This window comes from Brachyistius frenatus, unplaced genomic scaffold (assembly GCF_029030835.1).
Source record: "Brachyistius frenatus isolate BFR_SWC_R1_liver_20210118 unplaced genomic scaffold, ASM2903083v1 Contig_370, whole genome shotgun sequence".
NCBI lineage: Eukaryota > Metazoa > Chordata > Actinopteri > Embiotocidae > Brachyistius > Brachyistius frenatus.
Genome location: NW_027210969.1, coordinates 90,227 through 106,920, shown reverse-complemented (window position 1 = coordinate 106,920; position 16,694 = coordinate 90,227). Strand labels below are relative to the sequence as shown.

Sequence of the window (16,694 nt, the reverse complement as noted above, 5' to 3'; positions counted from 1 at the left end):
CCGAAACAAAGAGCTAAAAGACGCTAAACCTCTCCGTCGACAACGGACTCGCGACACCGTCACGCATCTGATCCGTTGTCGACGTAAAACTAACTTCGAGCTTCGCGTCTAAACTACTATGATTTTTACGACATTCAAAATAAACAACAACAAAAAAAACTTTTGTCCTTTTACTTCCAAAATAAAATGTACTCGTGCAACAGACGCAAAAAAAAAAAAAAACAAAAAAAAGCCAAATGTTTTTCAGTCGCTTTAAAAACTCGCCACGTCGTCCTTTAATTTACAAAGATAATAACGCGCGGTTCACTTATCCGCGGGCGGAGCTGGAAACACGCTGCGAAAGCTCTTAGTAGCTGTCCTTAAGGCTCCTGGAGGGACGGCGGAGCTTCACCACACCCCCGTCGGCTTCGGCGCCTCGGAGACGGTCAACCCTCCCCGGCCTCTTGTCGATTTCTTACGCATGCGGCACGCGTACGTACACGTACGTACGAGCAGAAAGCAGCTTGGTGGTGTCCGCAGTCGGTTTAAAAACGACAAAACCGGAAATCCGCAGTGTGACGACGGTGGCTGTTACTATGGAAACGGTACAACGGCGTGAACCAGAATCCGCAGCTTGAATAAAGAAGAGAGGATTTACCTCCCGAGTTCACCACTTCCATCTGCTCCTGTGTGTGCGTTGGGGGGGGGGGGGGGGGAAGGGGGGAGGGGATGAAGGTTATTTTTTTATTTTAATTTTTTTTTTTTATGGAAATCCGAGCTGACGCCGAAGACGTCGACTCGCCGGCGCTCCGGTGGTACTCGAGCGCGTCGGGCCGTCTCCGCTGCTGCAGGAGCGGGCCGACCCCCCCCATCCGAGACCTTCGACTCGGGACCGAAGAAAACCGCCTCGAGTCCTGCGCAGCAGAAACAAGAGAAATTGTTCAGTTCTCCGCGTCGAGGTTCGAGGACGGGGCGACGTCGGGTGCGGTTCATGGTCGTCAGGTAAGGACGTGAAGTTGTTGTTGTTTGTTCTGTAATAAATTAGTAAATTAATTCTTCGTCGCTTCCCCCTCTGACTTATCAGAAGCCGTTAAGCTCAGAGGGGGGGGGGGGGGGTTTAACAGACGCACACACACACTGAGGCCTCTTCACTGCAGCGGCAGATCTCAGTTTCACCACTAGAGGGCAGGCAGGTCTGCTAAAGCAGCTCTTTAACCCCGCCGAGTTTAGAGAAGCTCCAACCTGTTGTCCCTGGTCTCTAACAACAGACGATCCGCTGCCGGTAAAGACTTTTAACCGTGAAAGCTCTCGTTGGAGGGCCCCGTTTTATTTATTTTTCCTTCTGTCAGGGGGAAAAAAAAAAAAGCAGTGAAGAGACCAAGACGGCCAGAAGGACACAAAACCTCTGAAAAGTGCAAAAACTCCTTTTCTTCTCATTAAGAAAAAAAAATAAACAAAAAATGGGGAGTAAAAATGTCCGTCTAATATATCAGTGGTCGTTTTGTAATAATTCTTTATCGTCTTTAGATATTTTAAAGCAGATTTCAGAACGTAACTGAGCTGCTTCGACGTCCAGTATATGTCCGTGGCATTTTATTTTCCCATTTAACTACGTTCAACGTTTTTTTGGAGCTAATTTCAGCAGCGCAGGTCATTATATGTTTAACCTGCAAGATATTAAAAATGATACAACATGCCGAGGGTTGTGATATAATTCATAGTCGGGAGTTTAGAAATGTGAAGTCCTTCAGAACTAGTTTGGGTGTGTAAATATGGGAATAACGCTGCATATTTTCAGCGCGTCTCTCCAGGAAGGCGATGAAGAGTATTTTGACGTTTTGTTGAGGAGTGTTTATCCAATAATCACCGGTGAACTCGCGCTTGAAAGTTAAATCGTTTCACAGATCTGAAACTCACCAGCTCCCTTTTACATCGGCCGACACTATAAACGGTCCGTTTTAAGGCAGCGGCAGTATTTGACACTATTAAACACAGTACGTGAGGCCCGTCGGTTAAAAACACGACTACTTCAGGCCGATTGTGACAGTTGGTGAAGACTCCAATCTAATCTTCGTGTGTTTCTGTATTTCCAGCTCGCAGGCGCTCGGTAACCTCGTCTGTTATCTAAACACGTTGTGAAAGTTCAGGTCGACTTTCAGCCCGAGGTCACTGAGGGCTCTCGGTGTGCGTCATGCAGCCGGTATCACAGGGATTTCCACTTTTCTTTTATTCTTTTTTTCTATTTTCCAACAATAGGCCTCTTACTCGCGTCATTGTTCGAGTTTTACAGCTCGCATATTTGTGTACAGTATAATACTGGCGGCCTGAAAGTTGAGATATTTTTGCTCGTTTCCTTCTGGCAGCAGATCAGTCAGGTTTTTTTTTTTCCCTTCGAGTCTTCGAGTCTATTCAGGTAGTGATAAGACGCCGCCCGTTTACCGTCACTATCCAGCATGTGACGCTTCCTCTTCTCAGAAATAACACACAAAAAAACAAAAACTGCTGAGTCGCCTCGCCTCAATCTCCAGCTGCGATCTTTGACAGCCAAAGCTTCAGCTCATTAGATGAACACGTGTTTTTACGTCTCCGTGCTCTTAACTTGGCTGAACAGTTTATATTTTCACCGAATTAACATGAACTTTTAAACTTTTAGTTTCAGCCTTGTTGACTCCGTTTCAGGGACCTTCTGACTTCACCTCGCCAAGTCCTGACAGGATTCACGGCAACGCAGACCACGGTGTCAAATCATCGGCATAACAACACGCTGACTCACTGCCAGAGAGGAGTGAATCAGCCGGCTCGCACTGGGGTGATGGGGCTGCTGGGAAGACGAGGACGGGACCTGCGATCTGGTACACACCACAATGACTGCAGGCATTTTGAAGAAACCACAGCCTGTTTTACTGTGTGTGTGTGTGTGTGTGTGTGTGTGTCAAGACTGTATTTTGTCTACTCGGCAAAAATCCCAATCAAAATCTGAAGCAAAAACAACAGAAATGAGAAATATAAGGAGCTGTGACATTTGGACACAGGAAAAGATTTAGAAAAATGTTTTTGAAAATAATCTTTAGCATATTTTGACTGGTGTATTACGCGAAATTGAGTCGCTAAATTTTGATTATATTCGATGTTTTATCTATGAGAGTATGCGGGGGGGGGGGTCTTTTTAATGTTGGGGGAGATGAAGCCTCCGAGTCGGGTCTTAAAATGAGACTCGTGATAATGCAGACCAGGACACGAAGTTGACGACGGACCCGAGATGTCCCCGCACCGACAGTACGACCTACAACTCTTTAACCCGAGTTGCTATTCAGCACTTTTCTGCCTTCTGAATATCTTGTAATTGTCGAAGTCACGAGAAATTTGGATTAATTCAATTGAATTTGTTGAAATCAAAAGGGAATCAAAGCTGGTCGACTAAGCCGAGTTTAGAAGTTGAAACCTGGTCAAAAAGCGTAAACGGTAGCACGGTCCTCTCCGACGTAACGACGGCTCGGGTTGTAAACATGACAGCAGTTTATTGTCTACTTTAAGTGTTTGGCTGAACTTCAGGTTTGTTCAAAGTGGAAATAAATTGTTTTTTTTTTATCAGCGCAATCAATCTGCAACCACAACACTGATGTGATATCGATTTATAGACGGCTTCACGTGACAATCTGAATCTCAAGCAGATTGTTTTGGTCAATTTGGAGGAGGTCCTTTTAGCTCAGTGTTTGTTCTCCACCAGCTGGTTGCTGAGTGTAATTTGCTGCTCGGCAAGTTAGTTGCTCCTTATTAGTTTATTTGTAAAAAAATAAATAAATAAATTAAAAAAAATACATCAAGCTGAAAGACTCTAAAATGCTTCAAACTGCAGAAATGCCTCCTTTCGTGGTAATCGTTTGACAAATTGTTGAGATAAAAGTATCGAACCGGCCGGATTTAAAGCCCGTCTGTCTTAACCGTTTGTGTTTCAGGACTTCTTTTTTTTCTCCCACAAAAATAAATTGAAGTGGAATTATCTTTTCACTAAATAACAAATGTGAGTGATTTTCATGTGCAGCGTGTGTGTGTTTGCACCTGATGGCGTCTCAGAAGAAATTCTTGATGAGGGGCGTGACTAGTTTGACCCACAGCTTGACGTGGCGGTCGGGCCGCTCGAACGTGGAGCTGGACACCTCGGTGGAGCGCTGGTACAACGTCTCCTGCTCCTGGGAGTTTCAAACACAGGTGTGCGTTCAGTGACGTGCTACACACTCACTTCATCGTCATCTCTGGTTGTGGTTTTGAGAAAAAAAAAAAGCAGCCGACCTCCTGCAGCTGGCTCTGCAGCTCCTCGTTCTCCGTTACTATGGCGATCTGGGCCTCCAGGTCACGGTGAACCGAGCGGTAACCGAAATTGGGGGAGCCGATCAGGGTGAGGCAAGGCCGATCCTGCCCCTGGAGGTAATACCACAGACCTGCAGGAGAGGAAAAGTGCAGTGAGCCAGGGGAGGAGGTAACGCTTTCGGAGGGCCGTTTCCAGCAGAGATCTCTTGTCGGTCCCGAAACCACAACTAAAAGGAAGCACATGCAGAAATCCCCAGCGTCGATCCAAAACCCCAAAGTATGAGAGAGAGTGAGTGTGCATCCTTGTCCTGAGGCTACGACGCAGTGACTGTACAAGCCTGCGTCTCTCACGCTACATACCACCGCGACCGCAGGAAGACCAGCAGAGCAGAGGAACAAAGCGAGAGAAAGGCGGGTTTTTTTTTATTTTTCACCGACACGACTCGTCCGGCTCAGATCGTAATATCGCATTCGTTTTTTTTTTTTTTTTTTTTTTTTTAACTGTACAAATGTTTAAATTTAAAATTAAAAAAAAAGAGGATAAAATGAGTTTTTCGACACATTCGTGAAAACTGACGGACGTCCGACAAGAGGCTTATAATGTCATCGATCAATCGTCACTACACAATATACTGCTGATCCACGAAGTGCCGTGAATTCTTGCTGTGTGTTTGTTTGGAAAACTGGAAAACACGACAAGGTGCTGAGATTCCCCCTGAAGAAGGAACGAGTTGCTGGAAGTCGCAGCTCCAGTTCGATTGACTGCAGCAAATGAAATCCGCTGATCGGATCGTCGTTATGTCCAACAGTCTGTGGACGTGCCTTTCAAATGATTTTGCCCGTGTTAAAATATTCTAAACCATATCTGACTTGTTGATATGATATGATATGAGTGTTTTCTACATCTAATTGTCATTTCTTCCTGTTATCATGTCTAAAAAGAGAGGCCAATGTGGAAGTTCCTTACGCTGCAATACCACCGAGGACCACTGGGGGTTCGCTCCAGAAAGGCTCTGGCTCTATAGACTCCCATTCAACTTCTCTCATGAAATACAAAGGCAATACTTTTTTTTTTTTTTTTTTGGTGTCGTTCGCTAAAGTCGCTCCTTCTTATTAGTTTTCTAACGGTCCAACTGAAAATAATCCCATTATTAATGAGATATTAGGCCTCAAAAAGCGCTACGTTTTGGGCGCGCGTCTGTTTGATTGACAGGTCTGCGGTGCGGTCAGGTTCCAGCTATCGGTGGGCGGGACGTAGCGTCCACGGAGATCCACACATGCAGACGATGTAGTGAAACATGTTCGCACTTTCCAGGAGTCATTTTTCGCACGCTGGAGCGGACGAGCCGAGTGGCGGCACCGACGTGTGCTTTTGGTCCACCCACCTTTGGCGTGGAAGGTCCACTGAGGCCTGTGGTACTCGTGCAGGTGCACTCTCTCCTCCTGGCCCAGTCGGCACACCTGCTTGTAAAACTGCCTGGCGATGTGGATGTACGCGGCGGGGATCGCTCCGGCGACGCCCTTGGCCCCGAAGAACCCGTTGACCTCGGGGGAGGCGGTGAGGATGCGGTAGCTGGCTCCGGCCCCGAGCACCAGACCCATGTACGCCCGGGTCAGGTTGAAGTAACCCGATGTCAGAAACACAGTGGAGTCGGGCCCGGCGTCTGTCAGCAGGCGCTGCGGGTCGGTGAGAGGAAGAGAAATCAAAGAGAGGCGAGTTACAGACGAGTTTTCTCTCGTTTTATTCCTCGCGTCACCTTCATCGTGTACGGGTTGTTGTTGTTGTTTTTTTTCCCTGCAACTACAACCATTCAGAAGACGTCCGCGGCTCACCTGTGTGACCTGCTCGTCCACCCGGATGCCCAGAGGCTTCATCTGCACTAGCGGGAACACCCAGGTGTCCTCCTCCTCCGCCCCCCCCTCGCTCATCTCCTCGTCCTCCTCGTCCTCCTCCGACCGGTACAGCAGCCGCTGCCTCATGTGGGCGGCGTTCACGACCTCCATGATCCGCTTCCTCGCCGCCGCCGAGAAGTCCTGCCGGTTGCCTGGTTGCCACGGAGACACGGTATGTGAGGCGAGGATGAGTGGGAGACGGGTCGCACTGGTGTGTGTTCGTGTGTGTGACTCAAGACGCTGTGTTTGTATTTTGGATGAAGTGACCCTTTGACAGCACTTTGATCTTCCAGTATTTATTATCCGTTATCGCTGACTGCGGACAAACTTCTGCCTCGACCACATTAAGACATCTCATTGTTTATCAGACGTTATGAGTCATCCTCACAAATGTCGTTCGCTACAATCTCACCGGCGTCTGCGTGTGTGTCTAATATCTGTGTGTGTGTGTTCCTACATTAACTACGTGTGACTGACTGACTGACTGACTGTGTGCGTGTGTGTATCGGTTCCCACTACATATCATCTTCCAGCAACACCGTGACATCACAACTCTATTCCTGGTGTTCGTTTCCATGGCGGTGCAGTCCTGCAGACATGATGTCATTCATCCCTCCAACGAACATCCTGGCAGTCTGCGCTCTGGTTACGGACACACCGCGAGTGTGTGTGTGTGCGTGTGTGCGCGTGCGTGCGTGTTTGTGTGTAGACAAAACCCTGACAATTTCATATCCGGCTGCACGGCTAGCCGACCGCAAAAGCTCTCCACGTCTTGCTCACTGTACTCTCCCCGAGTCCGTCTCTCTGACCAGCAGCAGCTCTCGGCCTGTCTAAGCTTTCAAGCTCCATTAGCAGAATCCGCCGGCTCCTGGTGCCGAGACTCGGGCCGCAACTGAGCGTGGAGTGTCGCGCACTGTCAAAACATGTTGGAGGGTAAACATGCATGCGCGTGTGCGTGCGTTGGGTTTCTACCTTTGTACGGGTGCACCATGCCCTCCAGCACGGTGACCGAGTCGTCGGGCTGCAGCTGCAGGGAGACGTCTCCCACGGCCTCCACCAGGTCGGAGAAGAAGTCGGCGACCTCCCCGCAGTTCTCCAGCAGCACGTAGCGGTCCTGTCTGTTGGTGAAGTACGAGTCGCTCAGGTTGGCCCTGAAAAAACAGATTTGAAAGGGATTTGAAAGGGCCTCCGGAGAGGAGGGTACGCCGAGGCGGTCGTCCCTCCTTCAGTCGTGGCTGTAGCCGGTGTTGCCCGCAAAGGGGGGGGAAAGCCACTTCAACCGGGGCGGCGGGAGGGACTTTGAAAGCTCGTCAGCTGGAGATACTGTTGAATTTAAAGGGTCAATTCTTAATGTTAAACTACTCTGTTGGACTGAATGCATCCAGTTACAAACTGATATCATTTTCCCTAAAGTTAGCAGATTGTACCGAACACCTTTTGACCGAAAACTGCATGCTCACGATGTAATTACTGTTAAACAGTGGTTAAGCACTACCAGTGTTGCTTTCCGAGTGATGTGTACATGGTTAATGTTGACATGCCGGCGTGCGTCCTCACAGCACTGGTGTGTCTTTTCGAGTAAATCGAGCGTCCCGTTTGACCTGCAAGAGTTTCTGAAGTCTTGTGCAACGTGTTTTCCTGGCAAAGGAGGAAATGAATGCTTGACGAGTGACAGCGAGCGCACAGCGTTGCCCGGCATCTATACGTTTCCTGGCAGCGGTGGTAAACATCTGCACTTCAAGTGGCGTTACGCAACAGCACTGCTCAGAAGGTTATGCAAATGGGATGAAGACAGGTGTTGTATCAGCTGTCAAGCAGTGACGAATCACGAGTGTGACAGACAAGGTGCTCAGGGAGATATAATTACAACACTTCGAGGCTGTTGACTCTCCTCGTCCCGGACTAGTCGTATCTCTGGGAAGACTTCCAAGTTGGACTTCTTCAAAACGGCACGTTTACTAGGTCTCTGCTGTTTGCTGCAAGCGGTATTGCACACCGAGAACATACCCGACCAGCGGTGGTAAAAACACGCGCTTTGCTCCGGAAAACCGTTATCTAAACCGATCAGGAGGGAGGACTTTATTCTGAGCTTTAGTCTGAATTCAAACTAAACAAACTCGCGTTGACACAAAAGGTGAAAGGCCGGAAAAAAAACAAACAAACAAAAAAAACTCATCCGGGACACGACGTACCCGCTGATGATGACGCTGTCGTCAAACAGGTAGACCTTGATGTGCTGGACTCCGATGGTCTCGTTGAAGCGCTGCGGGACCAGCAGCCGCAGGAGCCCCCTCAGGTCCGGAGTGTGGTACAGGGACACCCGCATCTGCGACGCGAAGCGCTGCAGCAGAGGCAGCAGCATGGTCCTCGAGTTTATCGCTCCTGCACGTTAACACGCACACACACACACACACACACACACACAGAGAGAGAGGATGTTGAGCGCAGGGGCGGTCTGAGGAAAACCAGCTGCAAAGCGATCCGAAGGGGGAAAACAGCAAGAACCTCGGGAGCCTCGCGTGTAGTCCAGCAGCACGGAGACTTTGAGGTCGGGAGAGCGGCTGCCGTCCTGCGAACGTTGGAGCGCTTCCTCCATGCAGTCCACCTAAGAACAACAAAGCGACAACGGTGAAACGGGATTGACGGCTTTTCGCATTTTATTCCTGTAGCGCCAACGCGCTCAATGCGCAGTTTCAAAAAGAAAACGTATTAAAACCTGAAATTAAAGTCGACTGCAGACAGTTGCGGCAGAGGTTCAGCGTTTTATTGGAGAAGCAGCGGATTTATTGGCTTCAGGACTTATCAAGACCTGCAAACGGACTTTAATGCGTTTCTCTTCAACATGAAACGACTTGCTGCCTCGAGTTTCAACATTTTGACTACAGCTTCCAACTGACTAATAGAGTTCAGTTAAACGTTAACGTGTCTCAGATAAGATTTAATGGTGGGGCAGAAACAGTTATTTGTCCATCGCAAACCATTTTAATAGTCTATTAATCATTAAATTCATGTATTATGTAAAAATTCCTCTACATCTACTGTATCCAGCTGCTCAATTATGAGGATTTAAGTTGTTGTTTTTTTTTTCTTGTATAATGTATAACGGGTTTTGGATTGTTTTCATTTGAAAAAAAAAATACGAAGTTTAAAGACGTCAACTTGGACTCCGGGAAATTCGACTGGACATTTAACACAATATCCTGATGTTTTACAGCCAAAATGACTCATTGTAAAAATAGCCTGCAACAATTTTTGTTGGTTTCAGCTTCTTAAATGAGAGGATTTGCTGTTTTTCTCCGTTTCATATCATGCTACACTGAATGTTTTTGGGTTTTGGACTGGGTTCAAGCAACTTGAAGACATCGCCCTCAGTTCTGGGAACCAATTTGCACTATTTTTTTGGTAATTTTATAAACCTAAATAATAAAATAAAGAAAGTAATTGCTAGATTACACACCAATGAAAATAGTCATTAGTTGTAGCCCGACTGTTTTTTTTGTGTGTGTTTTTTTTTAATAGGGGAAAACTATTGGCCCGGTTTTTGTAAAACTCGATGCATCGTTTGCACCCACGTCTACTAGCTGGTCGTCTTCTTCATTTCGGTGGAAGTAACGAACATCTCTTCGTCTGCGTGCTCATTCGTAAATTCTTCACTCGCGTAAAAACCTAAGTGACTTAAAAAAATAAATAAATAAATAAATAAAAAAGTCCACACGGTACACAAGTCTTTGAAAAACATTTGCATGCAGCGTGCCGAAGACGAACGTGTCTCGCTGTGAGTTTTCAGACAGTTGTTCTTTCCGGCGACGTAGACCCGCCCGTGCGGGCGTGACCGTCAGCGTCGGTCTCTTCTTGCCTCGAGCCTGGCTGCAGGTTCGTGTTCACAGATCCGGGTTTTAAATGTAGAAATCACACCTGCAGTTCACATTCTTCGGCCTGAAACCACAGACCACACTCGCATTTTTGCACCGAATTCACTTCCGTCATTTGCATCTGATTTCAAAGCAAACCAAAGGCTTGAAAACAAAAACGACACACGTACTCGCTGCACCTTGTTGACTCGCATTTCTAGTAATCCATCATCCTTGTGAGGTTGCAGAGTTTTTGGCAGCAAAACCAGCTGATTCCAATGCTTTTAACTGTAATTAAGCATGTTGGCTTTTCTGTGCTTTTTTTTTTTTTTCTTCCTCTTCTGTGTTTCGCCCCCTCCGTACCGGTTCGAAGAAAACATGAAAAACAGCTGAATGCGAGCGTCAGTCCAGACTGTGGTTTGCTTTGGGTTCATGTTGTTATGCGAGGCTTTCCAAGCATGAAGAACAGCAGGCTATCGCATGCCAGCACTGGTCTCCTTATAACCATAAACCCTTGCATTTCGGGGTCATTCCTTGTAGTTGGCCGGGAGTGCATTCCCATTTCTGAACAAACCACATTGCGGTCGTCTTGGAGGAGAACTCTGACTCATATTTTCTGGCATCTCTGACGAGTTATTTGGCACGCGCCCATGCTTCGGACAGCATTGTTCTCACCTGCCCGAAAACTAAAAAGAAGGCAAAATTCTCCAGTGCTGTAATAACACGAGAATCTGCTTCTCACGATCACACGTAGACGCCACCGTTTTTCTTACCAGCTCCTGCTCCAGCCGACCAGTTCCCAGATACAGCGAGGCCATCACCACACGCCTCTGCGCAGTCTTGATGCGAGCCTGAGGTGGAAGAAAACGAGAAACGTGTAAAAGGAGTCGCAGAAAGCCGTAAACCTACAGAGCATCAGCTTAATATCTTCGCTCTACGAAGGGTTAAAGCGACTTTCAGCGAATTGATTACACGTCTGACGATGGGTGATGAAAGCTCTAAAAAGCGCCGCTGCGATCGACCTGCTCGGCGAGCCGCTGGAGGCATGTAGCGGCTAAATAGTCACACGCTTCCCTCGGGAGTTGGTAACGGAGCAAAAAGAGAGTTAATACTGGGCTCACATTTGCCAGATGACCGGAAACGCAACCGATCGTGGTGCTCCGTAACCACAGGATATGGAAATAAGCAACTGTTTGTTCATGGTATCAACTTAATATTTTACAATATGTCCATGTTGGGGGGCATCAACATATTTTCTCACTTGGTATCTCAATTTTATTTTTTTAAGACAACAAAAAGTTGCAAATTCTCACATTTGAGAAGCGAGAACGACCAAATCTTTGGCAGTTTTGCTTCAAAAACGACCTTTTTGATGGAATGAAAATGAATTACTGAAATATTTGCTGATGGATTAGTTTTCTTTTTGAAGACGGACGAATAGATTACTCAACTAAAAGACAAATCAAATGAATTTCGTCCTTTCTGAAGGCAAAAAGCTCAGAAAATGAATCATCTGTCCCCAATGTTGAGGGCAAATGAAAAAGCATGATCTTTTACAATTTCTGTGAAATGACCCTTTAAAAAAAAAGACCCTTTAAAAAAAAATTACTCTACGACGGAGTATGAAATCCTTCACATGATCGGAAAACATAAAAATCTTTCAAAACAGGTCCGTTTTTTTGTGCGGTTTTCATAAGAAAAGAGAATAACCAAATTACTTCCTCCTTGTTGTGCTTCAGGCTTTACAAATGCTGACAGGATGGTGATTCATGCGGAAAAAAAAAAAAACCCACCAAACTGTTCATTAACAATTAGTGAGACAGAAAGAAAAGATCAGGAAACATGAGAAGCTCATGCCAGAAGTGATGTACAAATATAAACGCTTCAGAGCCATTGAGCTGAAACCTGTTCAGCTTTGTGTTATGGAAAAGTGTCAATAAAAATGTGACTCACACCCAATCACACATCCTTGTTAAATACTTGTACTCACAACAACACAAATTTTATGACTCACTTCACCAGCATTATACTGCACGTAGGACATTTAAACCTCATAATATACAGCAATTCAAACGCATCGGGGGGGTCTAAAAGTTCACAGCATCAAACACCAGCATCAAACACCAGTCTCTAACGAGACTTAGAGAAAGTCTTCTAAAACAGCATCGGAGAGGCCACTCACTTTAAAATCTCTTTATGTGTAAGTTGTGTTACTTAGTTGTCAACCAACAGTTGAAATGGGGATTTTGTCAGAGGCAAGGTCCTACGTGTGGAAAAAAAAAAACAACAACCCAAAGCAAATTCCTGTTTCTTTTGTTCCCGGAGCAAATGAATAGCCTAAAGTTAGAGGAAACAAAAAGATTCCAACCTGGTGACACACAACAAGTGTGTGTGGAAAAATAAACAAAGTAAAATAAGGGTGTAAACTCGGGTGTTGGAGATTCACAAAGAAGAGAAAATAAAACTCCTTCTGCTACCTCAAGCACTTTCTCTGACCTTTTTTTTTCTGCCTGGATTACAAACTGATAAACGAGTTTCACGTATCAGAACCGGAACATTTATTCCGACGGTGACACGGACCTTCATGACCTGGTAGAACTGATCGGGCGAGGTCAGGATGTGGACTTGGGCGCCCGGCACCCGAAACGCAGGAACCTGCTCCGCCATCCACCTGAAGTTGGTGCAGAGGCCGTCTGAGCCCTGATCTCCGGCGGACCCGGTGGGCCTGGAGACGCGGTGCGGCGCCGGGTCGGCTTCGGCCAGCAGGGGAGCCAGCAGCAGCACCGAGGACCTGCGGGGGCGCGAAAGTTGGAGCAGGAAATGGATTTTATGTTACTGATAATGTCATAAAAAAAAAACCACTAAAATAATTCTCTGCTGATCGACTGCAGGAGCAATATTTCACTGTGTACTTTTTCTTGTTTTGCGTGTCCTATATTCACCCCAACACCGCAAGCCTTTTGTCCCCTCTGACAATGCAGGGTGCGGCGTCTTTACCGCAGACGTGACTGTGACCCTCCCTTTCTCTTTTTTTGTTTGTTTATAATCACAACTGAATATCGGCACCGGCGAATCAGTTTACTGTTTGTTGTTTGGGATTTAACCCACCAAAAAAAAAAAAAAAAAAATCCGAAGAAGCAAGCAGATTAAAACAGAAAACACAGCCGAGGCTCGATGAAGTCCTTGAACAATCGGTGGGGGTGTGTGTGTGTGTGTGTGTGTGTGTGGGGAGGGTTGGGGGGGGGGAATTTCCCTGTTATTGTTTCCTCATATTTTTACTCCACATAAAAACACTATTAAAAATAACCTCCTCATGCTGATGAAGCTTACACTGAATCATCTCTCGTCTGCTACGGGGAGGTCATGTGACTTGATCCCGAGCCCTTTACAACTTTCTGGAAGTTGTAACAGATAAGGCGGCGTAACAGGAGATAAGAAGCACACTTTAAAAAAAAAAATAAAAAAAAAAGGTTTTCCAGCTTCTCATTTCAGGACAGACGTTACCTCATTAAAAAAAAAATTAAAAAAAAAAAATACCTCCACAAAAATAACAGATTTTTTTTTTTTTTATCCCTGAGAAGGCAGGATATTTTTACACACTGTCTGATATGGTCTCTGTAGATGTTCTCTAAATAAAGTTATCTAATTAGTTATTTGATGACTAACAGAGAGGCGGTTGCCTTCCTTAGATTTAACAAGATTAGCGGGTTAGCAACGTTGGCTTTATCTGGTAGATTCAATGAAGGGAGGAGCTGTGCACTTTGGTATGCGAGGGCGCCACATCACTCCTGATTCAAAGCATGTGATTGGAAAATATATATATATGTTGCGTCTTTCTCAGAATTCAAAACTGCACGACTGGGAAGTCGGTGAACTCCTCATTTTTGCTCGACTTCTGTATCCCCTTTTATAAACAGCACGTCGTCATCGTGTCGCGCCGTTTTAGACCTTTTGAGATATTTGCGTGAAAGAAAATATGCGACGGCAAACCTGAGGGGAAACATCTGTACGGGCGAGTTGACGTCGCGTAAAATAAACTACCTCCCATCCCGCCGCGTTATTTCTGTGTGTTCAGGACTAATTTAAGGTCTCGAGCGGCAACCAGCGCCGACGTCCCCCGTCGGTTTGTCAAAAGCCGTCATGACGCCTTTAATTTGGCTTTTTTGGAGGCAGAAGTGACCATATTTGGAAGAGCTGGACCTGACTTGATGACACATGACTGACTACACCACAGGTCTGTCAATCAAAGAGCCCCCCCCCCCACTTTTTGAAGCCTGACATGTAATTAATGACGGGATTATTATTTTCAGACGGACCAACTAATAAGAAGGAGTGAGTTAAGCAATTGACACCATTTTGAGTCGTGAGAATTTCTTATTTTTTATTGACTTCAACAGCCTTTTTCCTGTTTTAGGAGCCCCTAGCGGCCGTCAGTGGTATTGCAGTTCGAGGAACATCCATTTATTATTATTATTATTATTATTTAGCTATGTTGGTTTTACTGCAAAAGGTCCGACCTCCGATCTGATCCCGTTAAGAGGACAACAGGTGTGTTTTGCTGGTGACGTCACTCCACCGAGGTGGGAGTTCAACGAGGACCAAAAACGGTTGGCTCCAATTTAGCTTAAAACGTTTTATTTTATTTATTTATTTATTAATTTATTTAAAAAAAACAAAGATACATCTCTCGGCTTTATGATGGGGGGGGGGACGGGGGGACAGGGGGGGGGACAGAGATGTGTGTCGGGACTCGGGCTCGATCACGCGACGACGAGGACATAATGGACAGCAGCGCTTCTCGTCGGTCGTCATGGTAACGTCACCCCTCGAAGAAGAAGTGTTTTTCGTTCAACGTTTTTGGTCGAGTCTCTCGTCCGACTGATTAAAAGCTCGTCCACGCTCCGCTCTCGTCGGGACAATGAGCTGCTGCGGGTTTAACTACACGTGGCTCAAAATACCCCCCGGGGGGGGGGGGGGACGGGGACGGGACGGGGACGGGACGGGACGACGTCCAGCGCGAGCAAACCGCGTGAAAACACCGGTGTCCGATAATGGATGCATCCGACTGAAGTGTCATAACGGCGACAGGGAGGAGGAGGAAGAGGAGGAGGAGGAGGAAGAGGAGGAGGACGGCGGGGGGGGGTAACAACAACAAAACGCAGGTTGTTTTTTTTTAATCCTCGCGTCTCTTACCCGCCTCCTCTGTCCCGTGCGCGGAACAGCCGGTCCGATATTCGGGTAAAAACCCCGGCGATGGCCGGTGAGCACACGGAGTACGCGAGCCTCCTCCAGGACATGGGAGCCGCCATTGCTGCGGCGCCAGTTGTATTTGAACGAACTTTATCGACACTTGCGCTCAGTTCACAGACACAAAGTGAGAGCGTGGGCTGCATTATTTATTTATTTATTTATTTAACAACAACAACAACAAACTAAGCCGGGGACAGTAAATATCGGTGGTTGTGTATGTGTGTTTATATTTTAGGGGCTTTGTTTTAAATGCCTTTAACGTGACCTCTAGTGGTCACCCTGGAAAAAAAAAAATAAAAAAAAGACTCGTACAACTCCAGTTTAACAAGCAAAAATAATATCATTTATTTATTAGGACTGACAACGGAAGGTAAACTTGAAAGGGGGAAAAACACGTCACTTCCGTTTGACCTTTGCCCTCTGCGTGACCTTGGCCGTCACCACATGTTTGAAGTCACTGTAAACGCCAGAGTGTTTGATTTGGATGACAGGTGACTTTCGTTTGTCGTGAGACTTCCTTACTCCCAGTTAATAAATAGTCTTATTGTGACACCGCTGGCGGGATAGGCTCGAGAGGCGGAAATAATTAATACTGTAAATAAACTCGTATCGGCACCTGGATGGCACACATGGTAAATAAACTCTGGTTAAGGATTATTTAAAAAAAAAAGAAAAAGAAAAAGTTCTTAATCCACGGGACGTCTGAGCTCTTATGTTGGAGACTTTCTCCCTGCTGCTGTCAAGACGTTTTCTTCCTGTCCACAGAGGTTTTTCTCTGCTAATCGAGGGGAATTAGTTTGAATCGTTGGGTTTCTCTCAGTTATGTGGTCACCGGTTTTGTTTAAAGACTTCCCCGAGATGACTCCTCTTGTGATTTGGCACTTTATTGAATTGGATTACTTTGACAGACGTCCTCCTCTTCTCTCCATTTGTTTGTTTTCTTTTGTTGACTTGCTTATTCCCACCGCAACAGCATAAACAGTTTATATTTTAACTCTATTTGTGTCTTACGTGTTCTCGTGCATCTTATTTATTTTCTACATTTGTTTTAAATGTTCGTTTATGTGCTTTGATGTCAAACACGGCATGTCAAAAGGTGCTGTGCAAAAAAAAAAGAAGCTTATTATTATTATTATTATTAACACTAAAAGTAAATTTGTAATATACTTGTACTTTAGTATTTCCCTATCCTACTCTGAACTCTACTCCACTGCATTTCATAGTTAAATAATATACTTTTAACTGCTGCTGACAATAATAATCCAACAACACGATAATATACAGTCTGTATAATGAGTACTTTTTGTCTTTGATGTTTTCCGTGTCTTATTTTCTAATAGCCTGATGGGTACAAAGGAAGTCTTTGAAAGCAACATGTTTGGCTGATCAACAACATTTCAGGTCAAACTTGGC

At 45.9% G+C, this 16,694-nt stretch overlaps 1 protein-coding gene across 2 annotated transcripts; it reads right to left on the bottom strand.

The window, feature by feature from the left end:
* Positions 1 to 411: 411 nt before the first annotated feature.
* LOC138636352 (CDP-diacylglycerol--glycerol-3-phosphate 3-phosphatidyltransferase, mitochondrial) lies at positions 412 to 15,432 on the bottom strand. Of its 2 annotated transcripts, none has more exons than XM_069724331.1 (11): positions 15,225 to 15,432; positions 12,612 to 12,822; positions 10,805 to 10,882; positions 8,686 to 8,785; positions 8,373 to 8,562; positions 7,153 to 7,331; positions 6,121 to 6,332; positions 5,673 to 5,964; positions 4,270 to 4,418; positions 4,039 to 4,169; positions 412 to 1,010 (listed from the first exon to the last, which is right to left on the bottom strand). In XM_069724331.1, exons 1-10 carry the CDS (start codon positions 15,422 to 15,424, stop codon positions 4,050 to 4,052), a joined length of 1,731 nt encoding a protein of 576 aa, XP_069580432.1. In that variant the 5' UTR covers positions 15,425 to 15,432; the 3' UTR covers positions 412 to 1,010; positions 4,039 to 4,049. The 2 variants fall into 2 exon arrangements, with proteins under 2 accessions (XP_069580432.1, XP_069580433.1); XM_069724332.1 differs by having other exon boundaries at positions 412 to 893.
* Between the last annotated feature and the right edge of the window lie 1,262 nt (positions 15,433 to 16,694).